The sequence below is a fragment of the Lithobates pipiens genome, unplaced genomic scaffold (assembly GCF_037356315.1).
Source record: "Lithobates pipiens isolate NorthernLeopardFrog02 unplaced genomic scaffold, aLitPip1_a1.2 Scaffold_25, whole genome shotgun sequence".
Classification (NCBI taxonomy): domain Eukaryota; kingdom Metazoa; phylum Chordata; class Amphibia; order Anura; family Ranidae; genus Lithobates; species Lithobates pipiens.
In genome coordinates this window covers 51,737,925-51,757,732 of record NW_027507787.1, presented here as the reverse complement: position 1 = coordinate 51,757,732, position 19,808 = coordinate 51,737,925, and the positions used below count along the sequence as shown (strand labels likewise).

General features: G+C 41.1%; 1 protein-coding gene across 3 annotated transcripts in view; it reads right to left on the bottom strand.

The window, feature by feature from the left end:
• Nucleotides 1-19,808, bottom strand: part of ADAMTS14 (ADAM metallopeptidase with thrombospondin type 1 motif 14) — a 308,575-nt gene that overhangs the window by 189,534 nt on the left and 99,233 nt on the right. For 2 of the 3 annotated variants that reach the window (XM_077454434.1, XM_077454436.1), the window contains exons 5-6: nt 6,494-6,577; nt 1,985-2,141 (exon numbers count right to left, since the gene is read on the bottom strand). In XM_077454434.1, the coding sequence (XP_077310560.1) occupies nt 1,985-2,141; nt 6,494-6,577 (241 nt within the window). The remainder of the gene's footprint in view (nt 1-1,984; nt 2,142-6,493; nt 6,578-19,808) is intronic. The other variant, XM_077454435.1, reaches the window with a different exon arrangement.

Here is a 19,808-nt window from a genome sequence, read left to right as displayed (position 1 = left end):
TCCCAAAAATGTGTCAAAAATGTCCGATGGGTCCCCCACAATGTCGCAGTCACAATAAAAATCGCTGATCGCCGCCATTACTAGTAAAAAAAAAATAATAAAAAATTATTAATAAAAATGCTATAAAACTATCCCTATTTTGTAAACGCTATAACTTTTGCGCAAACCAATCAATAATCGCTAATTGCGATTTTTTTTACCAAAAATATTTAGAAGAATACATATCGGCCTAAACTGAGGGAAAAAAAAGTTTTTTTATATATTTTTGGGGGATATTTATTATAACAAAAAGTAAAAAATAATGCGTTTTTTTCAAAATTGTCGCTCTATTTTTGTTTATAGCGCAAAAAATAAAAACCGCAGGGGTGATCAAATACCACCAAAAGAAAGCTCTATTTGTGGGAAAAAAAGGACATCAATTTTGTTTGGGAGCCACGTCGCACGACCGCGCAATTGTCAGTTAAAGCGACGCAGTGCCGAATCGCAAAAAGTGGTCTGGTCTTTGACCAGCAAATTGGTCCGGTCTGAAAGTGGTTAAAGGCTAATATGCAAGATACTGTCCTAAAAAGTGTTTGGTGTTTGATCAGCCATCGCTGGAGAGATGATCATCCATTGTTGGATAGCAAGAGTGGATTACCACCGCTGGAATCTTTTTTTTTTTTTTTTTTTTTAATAAAGGAATTTTTCAAAAGTATGTTTGTCTTATTTAAGACCCCCAAAGCATCCTCCCAATGTTGAGGGCATGTGGTCTGGTACGGTTCAGGAGGGAGGGGGGCCGCTCTCTCTTCCCCCCCTCTTTTCCTGCGGCCTGCCAGGTTGCATGCTCGGATAAAGGGTCTGGTATGGATTTTTAGGGGGACCCCATGTCAATTTTTTTTTTAATTTGACGCAGGGTTCCCCTTAATGTCCATACCAGACCTGAAGGGCCTGGTAATTTAATTTGGGGGACCCCCACGCTTTTTTTTTATTTTATTTTTTTATCAATGACTTTCAATGAGTGTTCTCTGTATTACGGAGCCAACAATTCATAATAGCTGCAAGTGATTTTAAAGGACTTTTTTCCTGCATAAATGACACTTTGTGCAGGGACAGTTCTAAGCACCAGAAACATACGCCCCTTCACAGGCATACTATAGACACCCCCCAGGTACGAAATTTAAAGGAATATTACATTTTTATTGTTTCACTTTAATCATTATTAAAATCACTGCTCCCAAAAAAACTTCAGTTTTTAAAACTTTTTTTTTGCATTGATACATGTCCCCTGGGGCAGGACCCGGGTCCCCAAACACTTTTTAGGACAGTAACTTGCAGAATCTTTTCTCTCTGTTAAATATTTTTTCTCTGTCGAATATTTTCTCTATATAATCCTGGACTAATAGAGGTAAGGTTAGGCACATTTGACCACAGGTTCTATAGACACAGATTGTTATTGTCAGAGTCATGTCGAATCTCCTATTCTATATCGAACTGTTGTAACAACGAAAACGAAAATAAAGCATTTATTTATGTCGGATCTTTAGTTTTTCGGATTCTGTGCTTTCGTTATCGTTTGTCAAAATGAAAACGAAAATACCTGAAATTCGGACGAAAACAAATGCACATGTCTAGTTGTGACATATAAGCATATTAACTGGTTTTACAGGTGAAAATAAATAATGCAGGCTTAGTGCTTGAACTGAAAAAAAATCTGGTAAAAATAATTTTAAAAATATACTTTTTTAAATTTACCTTTGTTTGTAAATCAATTGTGTAAAAAGTGATTTGATGAATAGTGAAAGTCCCTCTTTTAGCCAAACCATTTTCTTTAGTAGGTTATATACATTTCAGAGTCAACAAGACAAACACAAAGTAATTTAGCTGGAACTGATCTATAACTAGCCTACAAGTATCTATCTGCACAAACAGATTAGCAATTGGTTATGTTCTCACTCTCAACCAGCATGCTGCACATACCTGGTTGACATCATACAAAATACAGTACCTTGCATACCTGCAGGACCAAAATCTTGCCTGGTGAGAAACACAGCATGATCATGGTGCTCAGCATGATCTGGATCTGAACGTTGCTGGGAATGGGCCCAACGACAAACTTGTTCAAGGCTTCTTGATGGGTTTCCACGTTCTATAAGACTGATGGACTGCAGAGAGAGTAGAAAAATCAGATCACATTAGATAAATTACCTCTTTACTACAAAATGTTCAAACGTTGTATATTTTAAAATAAAGAAGCATAGTTATTATTCAGTTATGGCAAGCATTGAAATAAGCATAATTAAAGGATGGGTAACTTGAAGTGAATCCTAATTCAGAGAAGCACCAAAAATGCCAAATGTTTCTGGAACATCTAGTAAATAGGGTTTGGGGTTTTAGGGCAGCCACAACTAAGTCCTTGAGAAAAAAACAGCACCCTCTCACCTACTGTAAGCTAGATTTCCTTCCCCACCTTCATCCTAAACACCTACACACACTAGACATGTGCACTACTGAAAAATGTGTTTTGTTTCGTTATATTTGTTTTTTGTTTTTTCTGTTTATCAGGTCATTCATTATGATTAGCATTTTGTTACTTCAAATCATTCGTAACTTTGACTGCATTAATATTCGTTCCTTTCCATTCGTTTACATGCAGCATTCGTTACTTTGGATAATTCATAACTTCGGATGCATTCGTATTCGTTCCGTACCATTCGTTTCGATGCGGCATTCATAACTTCGGATGCATTCATATTCGTTATGTTCACTAAGGCCACGTACACACGCGCGGACTGTTGGCCCAACTTTGTCCGTCCAACAGTTTGAGCGAACAGTCCGCTCAAACTTAGCATGGACGGACATGGCCACACACGACGGACGAACAGTTTGCTGAAACCGTGCGCGATGACGTGAACGGCACGTACGACGGGACGAAAAATACGACGTCCTATACACTGCAATGCAACCTTCCGACGTGGAAATCCTTTCTGAGCATGCGCGAGACTTAGTTGGCCGAACAAGCCTACACACGAGCGAACAGTCCGCTGAAACCTTGTTTCAGCGGACAGTTTTTCGGAATTTCCGTAAGACCTTGTTCGGCCAACTGTCCGCTGAAACTGTCCGCTGAAGCCCCACACACGAGCGGACTGTCCGCCCAAACACTGTTCAGCGGACAAGGTTGGGCGAACAGTCCGCGCGTGTGTACGCGGCCTAACAGTTACTTACCCAATTTGAAAGGAAATTCCAAAAAAATGTAAATCTAATCTATCCCAAATTAACTGCTACGGCGCAGAGACCTGAATAGAAGAATTACTGACTTCAGCTATTTTACCTATAATTTAATAGTTTATAATAATAAATTCTAATAATAAAAACTATAATAATAGTTAATTTAATTATAATAAAAAATGAGAAAAACAAAATTATCCGAATGTAATCAATTCATTAAACTCGTAGGCTGAATCATTTTCCGTTCGTTCAGATTTTTGGGTTTTCGTTCTTTCTGACAATTCGTTTTCCTATGCATTCATCAAAAGAGTCTTTTGTCCATTCAGATGCTTCCGAATGAACAAATATGCCAAATTGCGTTTGAAAACTAATTCGGAATGAAACAAAGTGCACATGACACACACACACACACACACACACACACACACACACGCACACACAAATCCATGCTCTTACTGATCTGTTTCTGATGGTATTGGCCTCCTCTGGTGTTTACGGCCTTCTGCACAAAATCTTCTTCATTGCTGCCTCTGCCATAACTTCCATAAACTTGAATGAAACTCAGTATCTCAGGTATGGTCCCATTCAAATTTATAGAAAGTCACTGTGCTGGCTCATGTAGTACTAGCAAAGATTTTGTACAGAAGGCTATAAAAAACAGAAGAGGCTGCCCTTGAGAAAATGTAAGTACCTGGGTTTGGGAGTGGTCTAACTTGAATAGGGTTATGGGATTTGGAAATAGGGACTTTTTTGGTAATAAACATAGACTTGTCCTTTAGTGCCCAATCACACCATGTCCACTGGACTACCTTGGCTTGCACGGCTCAATACAGGCCCAGTGCAAATACAAGCTGAAATCTAATGGTGTGTGGAATTAGTGTGCACTGGGTGAAAATTATATTTAAATGCAGTGCAATGTGCCACAACAAATCTTAAGGAAAGAAAAATAACATAGTGGGGCTCTTGCTGTGAACAAAAAACCCGCACATCAATGCAACACATTAAAAAAATACATATCTATGCAACACAAAATGGTTGATTTATTAAAGGCAAAAAGACTGTGCACTTTGCAAAGTGCAGTTGCTCCAGAGATTAGTAAATAAGGTAAAGCCTCACTCTTCAAAGAATACCCAATCATGTGCAAGGAAAATAAAAAAAACAGCATTTTTGCCTGCACATGATTGGAAGTGTCAGTAGATTTTCTGTTCATTTACTAAGCTCTGGAGCAATTACATTTTGAAAAGTGAAAAGTCAAGTTGCCTTTAGTAAATCAACCCCAATGCATTAAAAAATGGATCAGTGCATGCTAGATAAAATGGAAGTGGTGAGAATCCAGACTTAAATATTCTATTAAGCAGACTGCTAAATAATATTGCTACTAACAGAATAAAAATAACTTGTAAGCCCAAGTTCACACTGAGCTGCGGGAATGAAGCTGCGCGAGTTCAGCTGAACTCACACAATTTCACTCCCGCATGTCAGTTCCAAATTTGGCCGCAATTTCATAGACATCTGTCATGTCAATGTAAATCGCAGCCCAAAATCCCAAAAAGTAGTACAGAAACTACTTTTTGAAATGGGCGCGGCACCGAAAATGTAGCGTTGCACCGATTAAGACGGTGCAATTGCCGCCGATTTGACATGTCAAATCGCATGTCAAATCGTACCAATGTGAACCAGGGCTAATTGTGTAATTGATTCCCAAGAGGAATGAATTTGGATAGCCATCAGATGGCAAATATTGAATTTATAACTTAGGCCCCTTTCACACTGGGGCGCTTTGCAGGTACTACAGCGCTAAAAAAAGCGCCTGCAAAGCGCCCTGAAACAGCTGAGGGCTTTCACACTGGAGCGGTGCCCTTGTAGGACGTTAAGAAAAAAAATCCTGCAAGCAGGATCTTTAGAACGGTGAAGGAGCAGTGTATACACCGCTCCTTCAATACTCCTGCCCATTGAAATCAATGAGGCAGCGTGGCTATACCACTGGAAAAGCGGCGCTACAGCGGTGCTTTGCGGGCAGTTTTAACCCTTTTTCAGCCAAATAGTGCTGCTAAAATTATGGCAAAGCGGCACTAAAAATAGCGCCATTTTAGCACCACGCCCGCTCACGCCCCAGTCTGAAAGGGGCAATAGTATTATCATCTGCTAAGTCTGTCAGTGTCACAATTTAAAACAAAGATCACTATGAGTGTGGCCATTTTGAAAGATTGCCTTCAGCTTTCATTCAGCCCTTTGCTAAAGAATAGAAATTTCAACATTGTTTCAATCAGCTCTATGAAGCTGGCCTTGCTACACAGTTGACTGGTTTGATCGAATATAATACAAATGTAAAATATTATAACATTGCATTATATGACATATGAATCAAACTGCCAAGAAAATAGAAATAAAATGTTAAAAAAAAGGGGGAAAGCACTGTGATCTTAAAATATCAAATAGCATAAATATACGGTAAGTAAGCAGTGCAGCTCAGAGGTTGGAGTACCCAAAAAACATTATTATGCAGGAAGTCATTATGTTTAAGAAAGCTTTTTAAATATACAAAATAAAAACACATCACTCAAAGCCAGGTTTCATGGCGTATAATCATTGTGTGTTGTGTAAAGTTGCCATCTCTAAAAGTACAGAGGTAAACATAAAGAACAACTAAAACGTTTTATGGTCTACATCACATAAATGAAACAGACTTTACCAGAGGGAGACAAGATCAGACTGGTACTTAGCAACACAGCACTAGAGGACTAAATGTTTAGACAGAATTACCACTTCAAAATATTTTCACGCTGACATGCTACTGCTTTGATCTAGATCCCTTTGAGAGTTAAGTGAGACTATTGGAGAACAAATTGTGTTTTGTATGAAATTTGTAACTGTCTGAAAACAGAATAAAGAATAAAAAATAAGATGGCTGTGTAACTGGTCAGATGTAGCTATTGCAAAGCTAAATTCCACCATGATAAGCATCTGACAGTTCATGACAAGGCAGATCTGTGCTGGATGTTTGGTGGCCCATACATATTCAGTTTCCAATGGCCTTACTTTTTATTAGGCACCCCATGTCAATGAAAAATTGCACAAACTACTGGAATATGTACCCCCATAGTTTTTTTTTTTACTATAAATGCTTGAAGTAAAAACAAAACATTAAGGTTGATTATTTCATGTAATTATTTTGTACATTTTTAAATCTAAACAAATTTTTGATATATATTTTAATAGGTTAATTCATCAGGATTGTATTTTCACAGCACATTATTATTTTTCAACATCCATTCTCTGAATTTCTTACCTGTCTGTACCCTACCATAATTATACGGACCAATACTATGTTGATGTGAACCCCCAAAGATTCGTCATGGTAAATTTCATCTACCTGTAACAAAAATGTATGTATTTCTTTTAATTGAAAATGGCAAAATCATGACATTTGCTGAAAAATTTAATACAAACTATATTTACTATTTTATTTTACATTCCTAGTACTAATAGGGAAGAGTTGGAAGCAAACCTTCCTGGAAATATATACAAAAATGGATTGCCATTCTGATCCCAAAGCCAATGTGGTTGCTTTAAATATTCACCAGGTGGCTCAGACACTTACAAGCCTGCCATGCGAAACATATTAATACCTAAGATTCTTTCTGGAGGGGATATTTTTACATATCTTATATACTCATATAAATGCAATGCTCATTTTTGTAAGTATCCATATTGTATTAGGAGTAAATTACCTATGATAAATAATTCATAAATAGTACATAACTCTAATGTTGAAGTGTACCTTTAGAGACTTGTATAGTGACATCAAAATACAAAATAATGCATTTCCAGTTTCCTACATTTCTTTTTTATATCCAAAGAAAAGTTTATTGCGTTCAACATGAACAAACATAACCAGGCTTCAACATTTCACAGTTACATTGCATGTTCAGCACATTTGCATTACAGAATTACTGCAAAACCTTCATAGATGAGACACAACCCACTCTTCTCCAACTTTTTATTTCCCGTCCCCATTTTGCTAGATGGCCAATATTCCGTATGAGTTCACTTAACCAGCATTTAATCCTAGTAGTCTGCCCATCACCAGATCCACCGGGACCAGCCCAGGTACATCCAGCCACGGGCCCCAAAGCTTCTCAAACCTCCGGGAGCAACCCCTGTGTTGATATACCATTTTCTCCATTATAATCATATTCCCAACTGCGGAAATCCACTCCTTAACCGTGGGTGGATCCTCCGATATCCAATGGAGCATTATCATCTTTCGTGATAACTGTACGGTTCTAATAACTGCTATTCTGACACCCTCCTCCCATTCAAAGACTTCCAATATATTTAACAAACATTGTTTGGGGTCGTGGGCATAGAGATCCGAAACAACCTATTTAAGGTGTCCACCACTCCACCCCAATAGGAGTGAAGCTTCGGAACCTCCACAGTAGGTGGTTCAGGTCTCCGTGATCCCTCTTGCACCTGGTACACAACGGGGTAGGCCTAAGACCCATTTTATGTATTCTATGTGGGGTAAAGTAGACCCTTAGAATAAGATACAACTGTTTTAACCTCTGTGACACATTCAGGGAACTCGTGGGCACTGCCTGCACGATTTCTTACCACTGATCTCCATCTATGGGTCCCACCCGCTCTTCATTTTCAGGGGCTGTTTATTCAGGAGACTCTGCAGGAGCATATTGTAGCACTGAGAGATAAAACCTTTAGTGGTGGCTGCCCTCAGTATTAATTTAAACACTGGCGTTGGCAAAGGAGCCCACTCAGAGGCTCTACTCTGCGCCTTCACCGCATGCCTCAATTGCATATAATAAAACCGCATACTGGGCGGCAAGCCAAATCTGAGCCTCAAAAGACAGTAGGACACCATTTTGGAAAATCTCCCAGATATATACCACTCCATATCTCTTCCACAATGCCCCATGTTGTATCTGTGCTATCTCAGGGTATGTTCCATTGGACCATATTGGGCTAAACTCTGTGTACCCTGTCACTCCCTGCAAGTATCTACTTTTGTTCCAAATTTTCTGTATGAGATTTTAGGTCGGGTATTTTTTATTTGGTTTCCCAAAAGGGAGAGCCTCGAGTGCTGCTGGTACTGAGTCTTGTTTTACTGTGTGCAACATCACAGCCTCTGAAGAACTATGGGCATGGCCTGGCCTATCTGCTTCCCCCTCCATAGTCCCTATGAGGTGTTGGAGTTGTGCTGCCAGGTAATATAACCATGGGTTCGGCAGGGCGAGCCCGCCCTCGTCCTTAGGGCGCTGTAAGTGCTCAATTTTAATCCTGGGGGGGGGGGGGGGGGGCGATTTTTCCAGATTAGTAAGCAGAAAAGGGAGTTCACAATTCTAAATGTTTTCAGAGGGACTACTACTGGAAAGTTGTGGAGAACATATAGTAGCTGGGGCATAAGTATCATCTTAATCAAATTCACCCTGCCCGCTACCGACAGGCAGTGAGCTTCACGTCTTAATCCTGTCTCAAAATTTCTGCAGCAGTGGGGAAATATTCAACACCCCATAATCCCGCACCGTGGGTGACACCTGGACTCCCAGGTACTTAAAGGATGTAACCAAGGGTATGGAGCTATCAACCGGTGGCTCACCATTTTCCTCAAGGAGCATCAGGGAGGATTTTGTCCAGTTAATCCGGAGCCCAGAATACACCCCGAATTCCGCTATGGTCGACATGGCCACTCTAAGGGAACCCGCAACGTCTCCTAGCAGAATCATAGTGTCATCCGCATAGAGCATCAGTTTCTCATGCGCGTCCCCATAATGGAAGCCGGTAATACCCGGGTGGTCTCTAATTGCAATGGCCAATTGCTCAATAGCTAGAGCGAAGAGCAGGGGAGACACAGTTTCCTACATTTCAGCTTTTTGCCACAACACCAAGAGCACAAAATTTAAACACACTGTGCTACAAAAAAACAAATTCATCAAAGACCCAGTTCCCCTTGTTTCCCATTTGCCTATTAATGCGATAGGCAGCATCATTGACCAGTAAAGAGAGCAGAAAGACTTGTTCTATTTTCCTATTGAAATAAATATTTTCATAAAGGGAGCCCCTAGGTTTCCAAATTCCAAGGGTGCTCTTCTAAAAAAGCAGATAAAGCATAAGAATGAATCTTTATCGCCACCTGTCTACCAGCAATATATGTGCACAAAGGACCAAGGCAGGACATCAAGCAACCATCCAACAGGATCCCCAAAGAAGTTTATATTACTCAATGAGTACTGTAGCAACAATAATGTATCACATTTAACAAATCAAACAAATCCAAATATGATGCTGCTTCAAAAAAGCTTAAAAGCATATATACACAATGATGAAAATTTGCTCACAGCTAAAGCCCATGTGGTATAATTATTTTAATCCAGTATACTACATGGGCTGGTTACAATGCATTATATCATTGGGGCCATGTCATGACTTTAACCAGGCCATACTGCTGTTTTCAAGCAAAAACAAAACAAAACAAACATTTATAATTAGCATTATAATTAGCATACCACAGCAACGTGATTTACAAATGTGCTTACAACTCTGCAGCTTCGGAAAGCCAGCAGAGTACTAATAAAATAAATGCGGTATTAAACAATACCGCAAAGTATAATGGATAGTGGATAGCGGACGCGGTGCCCCACCGAATATTAAAGGAAACCTGTTATGAACATGTGGGCCACCGTTGCTGACTTTCCATTCTAAAAATGCAAGCTGTGTAGCTTCCATACTCATCTAATGGCTGGTACTTTTTTGCATCACTGATCCAGAATAAGTATGCAGATTAGGGGTGCTGACTTTAATCTGATTTGCTTACTGTATATGGTCATTCTAGATTGATTTCAAATACTGAAGTCAGAAAGAGCTAGGCCACTGGCATTTTAGAAGAAAGTCAGCAATGGTAGCCTACATGTTTCAGTCACTACATGCATATTTTAGATCCGTTCTTTGGTTTGTTGGATGTAAGCATACTCTCAAAAAAAGCATATATCTGAATATACAAACACACCCACGCGCATGGGACTGTAGACAGTAAATAGGTAAAATGGCCATGGCCTCTTTATTATTGGTACTGTATATATTTTAAACATAACGATTCAATAACAAAAAGCTGTTATAATTAAATAATAATAAGCTTACGCATAACAGACCAGTGAAAGAACAACCCAGTCACTATGGCTTGGGTTGCCATGCATCAAAACCATTTTTATTAACTGTCCCCTTTCTAGCAAATGAAAGGTGACCAAACCACATAATAGTTAGACCGTGACAGGGAGGGAGGGAGTGGAGCTCACAAGGAAGAGACTGGCAGTGTGGGACCCCCCGGGAGCTGCCTTATATAGGGGTGGACCCCTTTCTAGAAGATTCCAAAAGGTCATGTGACCCGATCTTCCAGAATGTTCCTAGAGATCAGCTGACCTACAATGTCAGCTGACCTGAACAGGTAGGCTGACCCTATTTGACCTGTCCTGACAGGTGATTAGTTGATTCGAAAACCTAACTCCACCCACCTGCCTAGAGAAAAGGGGAGCCTGGAAACAGCTCAGCTGTCAGAGGACCATGAGTTTGGGGAGTCTCAAAACTGACACCCCTTAGGCCCCTTTCAAACTGGGGCGCTTTGCAGGCGCTACAGCGCTAAAAATAGGGCCTGCAAAGCGTCATGAAACAGCCGCTGCTATCTCTCCAGTTTGAAAGCCCGAGCAGTGCGCTTGTAGGACGGTCAAAAAAGTCCTGCAAGCTGCAGCTTTGGAGCACTGTAGGAGCGGTGTATTTACTGCTCCTAAAGCGCCCCTTCCCATAGAAAACAACGGGGCAGCGCTGCAAACCCGCCTACAAATCGCCGCTGCAGCGGTGCTTTGCGGGGCTTTTGGCCACTAGCGAGGGTTAAAATTGCCCCGCTAGTGGCCTAATAGTGGCTGCTAAAACGATGGTAAAGCACCACTAAATATAGTGCCGCTTTACTGCCAGTGCCCGCAATGCCCCAGTGTGAAAGTAGCCTTACTGTATGTATTTCTTTTTATGGCTAAGAAAAAAAACTTTATATGTTGTTTTTCCTTTTGCTGCTACAGTATTGAGAAGCAGCCTATATAAGCTGTTAGCTGTGCATTTCTCCAGTAACACTTTAGAGCAGTTTTATTCTGTCTCTCTAGGCACAGTGTTAGGAATCCAAAGCTGTATGTGAAGAAGAGAGAAAAGCTAGCACTATGGTATCCCCCTTCCTTTCTGGATTAGGGTATCACATAACCCAGTGACTTCCAAGAACATAGTTCCAATTGTGCTCTAGGTGGATGAGGGATGAAGCTGCCTTGAAAGATGTTAACGCCAAATAAAGAAACATATATCAGAGGGGAGACTGTTTGAAGAGTCTCCATAGATACATAAATATACAAACCTGCCGTCCTTTCCCTTTTCTAGCACTTGGTTTAACAGACTTTTGCAAGCTTTCCTGAGACCTGAATGGAAACTGAACAGAAACCTAGTCCATGTACTATTTCATTTAAAAAGGAGTCAAAAATTATTTTTAAATCATCCTAAGATGAAGCAGAGTAGGGGGCTAAGAAGAAAATGGAGAAAAATAGGTGAAACACATAGGTTTCTATATTTCAAATCATTCAGTAGTCACAATACAGATTACGGTATATACACGTTGTGTCTACAATTAAAGTAAGAAAAATTCGAAGTAAAACTCTTGTTCCTGTCATGTACATAGATCTTTAAAGTGGTTGTAAACCCTTACAAACCACTTTGACCTACAGGTAAGCCTAGATTAAGGCTTACCTGTAGGTCCTGCATGCGCCGTAGACAGCGGGGTGCCGGCGCACTGAGCGCGGCATCGTCAATGATGAAGATGGCACGCGTGTCGGCTCCCGTGCGCAGGCGCGGGAGTGACGTCATCGCGGCTTCGCCGAATGACAGCGGCGGAGCTGCGAGACCCCACCGAGAAGATGGATGCGCCGGACTACAGGGGACAGCGGTGACTTTGCTGGCTCCTGTGTCAGGTAAGTGACACATAATGGACTACTATGCGATGCATAGTAGTCCATTATGCTTTGCCTTTGCAGGGAATGAAAGAGGAAGTAAACTCATCAGGGTTTACTTCCTCTTTAAGATTTATCAAAGATTCACACTATTAACCTGGGGAAAGATTTGTACATCCTTCAATTGAGGCAAAAATCCTACCTGTGTTCTAATATCAAAGATATCTGGTACAAAATAAATTTATATTGTAATTCCAGCTTGGGACCACACATCTACACTACATCATTTGCAAGCAGTTTCAGACACTACTATTGTAGAAAAGATAAATATTGATCTCATAAATATTTGTCCTCAATTAGAACATATGTAAAAGGTAACATGTTTCACAAATTAAAAATGACATTAACATTTATTACAGGTACTTATATAGCACCGTCAATTTACACAGCGCTTTAAATATATATTGTACATTCACACCAGTCCCTGCCCTCAAGGAGCTTACAATCTAAGGTCCCTAACTCACATTCATACATACATATACTAGGGACAATTTAGACAGAAGCCAATTAGCCTACCAGCATGTCTTTGGAGTGTGTGAGGAAACCGGAGTACATGATCCCTTTTGGTCTGCTCATTTAAACTATTATGTATGTAGTTACTCTAGATCTTATAAGAAATTATATATATATATATATATATATATATATATATATATATATATATATATATATATAAATATTAGTAAACAAAATAAAAGTTTAAAACAAGAGAAAAAACGTCTTATTTCTAAAACATCCGTTTTATTAGAACCCATATACACAGGGGCGGCGGGTCCGTTAGCGGTAAAGCACAGCTAAAACTGTTTTGGCGTTGCTTTTTTGGCCGCTAGCGGGGCGCTTTTAACCCCCGCTAGCGGGGCGCTTTTAACCCCCGCTAGCTTCCGAAGAAGGAGCTAAAAGTGCTCATGCTTTTCAGGCGCTACGGAAGTGCTGCCCATTCATTCCAATGGGCAGGAGCAGTGGAGGTGCGGGGTATACATCTCTCCTACACCGCCTCAAAGATGCGGCTTGCAGGACTTTTTTTTCCCCTCCCGCAAGCGCACTGCCCCAGTGTGAAAGCACTGGGGCTCTCACACTGGGGAGGCATGAGAGGTAGTTTTCAGGTGCTATTCTTAGTGCCAAAACTCCTGAAAACCACCTTATTGTGAAAGGGGTCTAAATGACACATATTCATTTATATACATGTTTGCTGCAGAAGTACATATACTCAAATTTTTTTAAAGTTTGTAAATTCACCTTAATGTAATATATTGCAGCTTACCAATCCTTAGATGTGGTGGCTGCATTCGTTTTATTTTTGTTTCTTTTATTCTCCTGTTTTTACCTGGTGATCTGGCTAATAACACACCTCCTGTATTAAAGTGTCCCCCACTCTGGATGAAAGAGCACAGGGGCACCTTTGGGAAGCAGCATTGTCATTCTAGGGGGAGGAGAGTGTTAGATGTACTAGCAGATTTAAATAATCTAACAAATTGAAGTCAAACTCTAGTCTACACTACAGTTACAGAAGCAGATACAACAACAGTTTTTTTTTTCTTTTGGGATAAAGGTTTTACATGAATAAATAAAATCTATTCCTTGTAAGCACCCCTGTCAGTGATATATGGTTTGTTCCAACACTGTAACTGCTACATTTACAGGGGAGTTGTTCTGTTTAAAAACAGCAGACATACTGGCCAGATTGCCAGGTAAACATCTTTTTAATAATGTTACCCTGTAATTTTTGCCACTCAATCACAGTCTCTCGAATGCCCAACCCACTTAAAATCAACTTCTCTGCACTGTTCCATTGCTTTTCAGTCCTAAACCTGTAATAGCCACATGTTGGATGATTTTGGAGCTTACACAGGGTACATGATGGCTTTCATCCATTGACAGTGACAGTGTTCAGGCATAAGACACAGCACTGATTCATGGGAGGAGGCAACATGCTCCCCTATTCCTAAATGATGTGAATATTTCAGTTTTCTGTTGTGTAATGAATGCCAATAATAGCATATATTGATAATTAGAAATCACACTTTTAAATATTGCATTTTTGATTAAATAAGCCAGTGTATGACAACCCCCAGTTAAAGTGGAATTAAACCCTCCTATCCTTTACAGCCAATAAAGCTGCCATTTTAGCCTTTGTTTGATCTATAGTTGGCATTGCCATACAGTTGTGATCAGTTAAGACACCAGCAATTTGATGGCTTCACCGTTCAACTGAGAGCACAAGCATCTGTGACAATTATCATTCAAGGCATGCCTTGAATCTATCTCTTTTTAGAAATAGTTAAATTTAAGTTTAATTCTGCAGTAATAGCTTCTTCATTAAAAGAATAGTACAGCCAAAGCTCAAACAGGTCACTGAAGTGCAGAATGAAATGCACTCCTGTAACCCGTTTTCAGCAGACAGCGGGCTGAAGCACACTGTAGGCTGATGTTAAAGGGCCAGTCCAGGCTGGGGCAAGATCACAACAATAAAACTGGGAGCTGCCCACGACCCTGGACTGCCACCTGGCTCAGCCTCTCAGTAAGCCGCTGAGAGGCTGAGCCAGCAGCTCCCGCCCCTCCACAGCCCAATGCACCAATGAGAGTGGGGGAGGGGCAGAGCAGAGAGCTGTGACTAACAGTCACCAGCTCTCCGCTCACCTCACAGGACTTTGAGGACTGAGCGATCAGCACTCTTTGATCGCTCGGTTCTCAGTCTTAGAGCTGGTGTGGGACCGATCCTGCATCCACCTAGGTAAGTAGGATTTTTAATAAAAAAAAGAAACAAACTTCTCTTAAAAACTACACATTTCCCTCAACAGTATTTTATTTATAGATGTATTTGCTGATAAAATATTTTATATTCTTCAATACAAATTGTTTTTCCAGGTACAATACATACATCTACCAGCTTTTGACAGCCAAAATACAGAGAATGGAAAGGGGGAAACTAGTGCTGACTGCAGAAGTGTGTGCGGTCATAAATTTAGCGCTTGCTTTTATTTTTACAGAGATCATGAGTAACTGAGCTAAAGGTTTTATGTCAACAGTTACAATGCAGGTTTGCAGTAGCTGGGGAAAAAAAAGCATAGTAAATGTGTTATTTTAACAGACCCACCACTGTTCATTTTTGTCCGGGTTCTTATTTGCCTTAAACTTTCCCTGCAAGGACCTCTATCCTCTGAGAAGCTGAAATGAAACAACCTTTGTGTCTTGATGAGAAAAACACCTGCAGGTTACGGTGTCCCAGAGGGGGTATCGGCTATAAGAAATAATAAAACAGCCAAATTCCAGCTCAGAGCACAACAATGACGGGTTAATGCTTTCAATGGTAGCAGAGTCTCCACTAGAAGACATGACACAGTTCACACAAGTGCATTAAGCCTAGGAACTCCTACAAAGGAGTCATGCTGCAAGAAAGTGACTGGCGCTGGTTCAAGTGCAGACGGAGCCAGCTGTTATGGAACCTGACACTGTTTTGACCTGAAACGCCTTCAGGAATCTTTCATACCACATACAATTAAGTAACCAAACCAAAAATTTAATGAAGTGATTATGAGCAAAATAATGCATAAGTAAATCTCTTGAAAATTATTAAAGAGATACATAAATCTGGCAACTAATGCTCCTATAGTCAACTTTTTGTTTTGGTGTTTCGAGATATTTTTTGAATTATGAAAACCTAATTTCTTTTGAGATAATTTTTAGGCTGGGTTCACACTGCTGCGATGCGGGAACGCTGCGAATCCACTGCAGGTTCCCGCATCGCATGTCTCCCGGCGGCAGTTCACACTGCTCTATGCGAACTGCTGAGAGTGTCAGTTAAAAGTTAATGACACCTCCAAATCAGTTCACATATCGCAGTGCGATCTGCAAACTCAGACAGGAATTGGATCGCATGGTATGAACACCTATGCGATCCGATTCTGCTGCGGACTAAAAAAAGGGTCCTGTACGAATTTGGGCCGGATGCGATGCAAATTCAGCCATACACTCTGTATGGCTGAAATCGCATCGCACAGAGATCACATGTGATTTGCACTGCAGTGCGGTGCAAATCACATCCGATCATGGACATCGCAGCAGTGTGAACCTAGCCTAAAGGATAATTTGGAAAAAAATCATTCCATCAAACTGAATATCTAGTTGTAAGTAATCATATTCAACTGGACTTGTTTTGTAATCCTGAGGATGTTTCTTAGCTGTTTCAACATAACAGAACCAATCCAGTCCATTTGAATGTAACTAACTACTTCTAGATATACCATGGCCTGGATAAACGAGAGCCTTCACAGGCATCAAACTGTTTAATATTTTATTTAATCTAAATAATATTTCATAGGAAAACAATTTCCCTTTAAATTGGAACTCCAGCCATAACTTTACATTATCTTGTTTTTATTGCTACTTCAGTCCCTAATGGGGAGATTTTCTTTAATTTCCAGATCTGCCGACAGCTCTACATTGCACAAACTGCCAATGGTAGAAACTTACACTATATTACCTGCCTTTACACGCACATGACCTTTAATGGCATCTCAGTCTTAGTCTGTAGGTTCAATATTTAGTTGGCCCACCCTTTGCAGCTAAAACAGCTTCAACTCTTATAGGAAGGCTGTCCACAAGGGTTAGGAGTGTGTCTATGCTAATGTTTGACCATTCTTCCAGAAGCGTATTTGTGAGGTTAGGTACTGATGTGAACGAGAAGGCCTAGCTCGCAGTCTCCGCTCTAATTTACCCAAAAGGTGTTCTATGGGGGTTGAGGTCAGGACTCTGTGCAGGCCAGTCAAGTTCCTCCACCCCAAACTCACTCATCCATGTCTTTATGGACAGTCATGTTGGAACAGGAAGGGACCATCCCCAAACTGTTCTCACAAAGTTGGGAGCATGAAATTGTCCAAAATGTCTTGGTATGCTGACGCCTTAAGAGTTCCCTTCACTGAAAGCCCAACCCATGAAAAACAACCCCACTCCATAATCTCCCCTCCATCAAATGATTTGGACCAGTTCACAAAGCAAGGTGGGGGATGGCCCCTTCCTGTTCCAACATGACTGTCCATAAAGTTATGGATGGGCGTGTTTGGGATGGAGGAACTTGACTAGCCTGCACAGAGTTCTGACCTCAACCTGATAGAACACCTTTGGGATGAATTAGAGCGGAGACTGAAAGCCAGGCCTTCTCATCCACATCAGTACCTGACTTCACAAATGCACTTCTGGAAGAATGGTCAAACATTCCCATTGACACACTCCTAAACCTTGTGGACAGCCTTCCCAGAAGAGTTGAAGCTGTTATAGCTGCAAAGGGTAGACAAACTCAACATTGAACCCTACGGACTAAGCCCTTGTACACAAGGTCGGAGATTCCGACAACCAAATCCGTCAGATTTTGTCCGACGGATTTTGTCCGAAACTGCTGTATACACACGGTTGGACGAAGTTGTCGGAAAATCCGATCGCGCAGAACGTGATGACGTAATTTCATTACGACGGGACTACGTTCAGGGTAGTAGCCAATAGCTTTGATGTAGGAATTTGATCTGAGCATGCGTGGCACTTTGTCCAATCGTAATTCTCTACACATGATCGGAGTATGTCCGATCGGAGCATTTTGTCGGAAAATATTTCCGGCAAGTTGGAAAATTTGGTCCGACGGATATTCCGACGGAAACAGTCCGATGCAGACCACACACAGTCGGAATATCCGACAAAACTCTCCGATCGGACACATTCCGTCGGAATCTCTGATCGTGTGTACAAGGGCTAAGACTGGTATGCCATAAAAGTTAACGTGCGTATAAAGGCAGACGTCGCAATACCTTTGGTAATATAGTATATATATAGTAACTTATAAAACAGTTTTTGCATTTTAGTCCAGTCCAACTACATTTGAGATTTCATAATACATAAGCCCTGATGCAGGGGAGTGTCTGAGCCCTGGAAATGTGTTGGATTTAGTTTTATTGGTCATTTAAAAAATCTCTGTCCATTGGTTTGGTTCTTCTTGTACTTCCTGTATAGTTAGGGTAATAATCCTAACTTGAATAAACAAAGGTTTATATTGATGTTTGTAAAAATTCCCTTTCCTACCTTTGATTTCTTCTTTAACTGTATCCCTAGTCAATATTCCTTAATTAGCTCTCAATTTAAATTATTTTAATTTTAACAAACAGAATGTAGAAAATATGCTGCTTTTATATGTATTTTTCCCTCTATAGTAGCTGTAATCTATAATGGATATGGGAGTTATGTGAGTTGGTACATCACATTTAATCTTTCTTATTCCATTAATAATAATCAATAGAATAGATAATTTTAAAAAAGTGATATCGTTCCCTGACAAAACATATGGAATTTGGTTAAATCTGTAATCACTGCTGATATTATTAGCCTGGGCTTTCTCATTTACCAGCATTAACTCCCCCAGTAAATCCAAATCGTAACTGTTACAGATTGAGTGTGACTGGCTGTGAAAATCTGATGGGGATTTTTCACACTTTAATCTGATTTAAGTGACAAGAACTGGTGACACTTAAAGTGACTGTAAAGGCTTGTTTTTTATTTCCCTATAAAAATAATAAGCATGTTATACTTACCTGCTCTGTGGTAGATTGCGTCCCTCGTCTGTGATCCTGGCCCCTCCCTCCTGTTCAGTGCCCCCACAGCAAGCAGCTTGCTATGGGGGCACCCGAGCTGAATTACAGCTTTGTGTATCCATTCAGACATGGAACCCCAGTCCGGCCCCACCCCCTCTCTCCCCTGATTGGCTAACTTACTTTGATTGACAGCAGTGGGAGCCAACGGCGTAGCTGCTGTGCCCCAGCCAATCAGGAAGGAAAATCTCAGATGTCTGAGACACTTGTGTATATCACTAGACAGAGAGAGACCTCAGGTAAGTATTAGGGGGGCTGAGGGGGGCTGCTGCACAGACAGAAGCCTTTTTATCCCAATGCATAGAATTCATTAGGATAAAAAAACCTTCTGCCTTTAACCACTTGCTTACTGGGCACTTAAACCCCCCCCCCCCCCCCCCCTCCTGCCCAGACCAATTTTCAGCTTTCAGCACTGATGCACTTTGAATGACAATTACGCGGCCAGATGGGACTGATGGGCACTGATAGGTGGCACTGATAGGTGGCTTTGATAGGTGGCACTGCTGGGCACTGATGGGGTCACTGATGGGCACTGATGGGCACTGGTACATGACACTGATGGGCACGGATATGTGGCACTGAAGTGCAGCACTGTGTGTGCGAGGCAGATTGTGGGCACTGATAGGTGACACTGTGGGCACTGATGGGTGGCACTATGGGCACTGATGAGTGGCACTTTTTGCTATATTTTAGGTGGCACTGGCAGGGGGCAGGTGGGCACTGATGAGCTGTCCCCAGCTCGCTGTGATCGGGACTGATGTCCCGACCACGGCAGCCGGTGATAGGCTTTGTTGTGATCACGGGATCAGCTGTCATTGGCTGACAGCTGATCACATGGTAAGGGGTCGGGATCGACCCCTTGTTCTGATCTGTGATCAGGCGAGACTCATAGATTCGCTGATCACAGAGCGCGCCGCGCGCG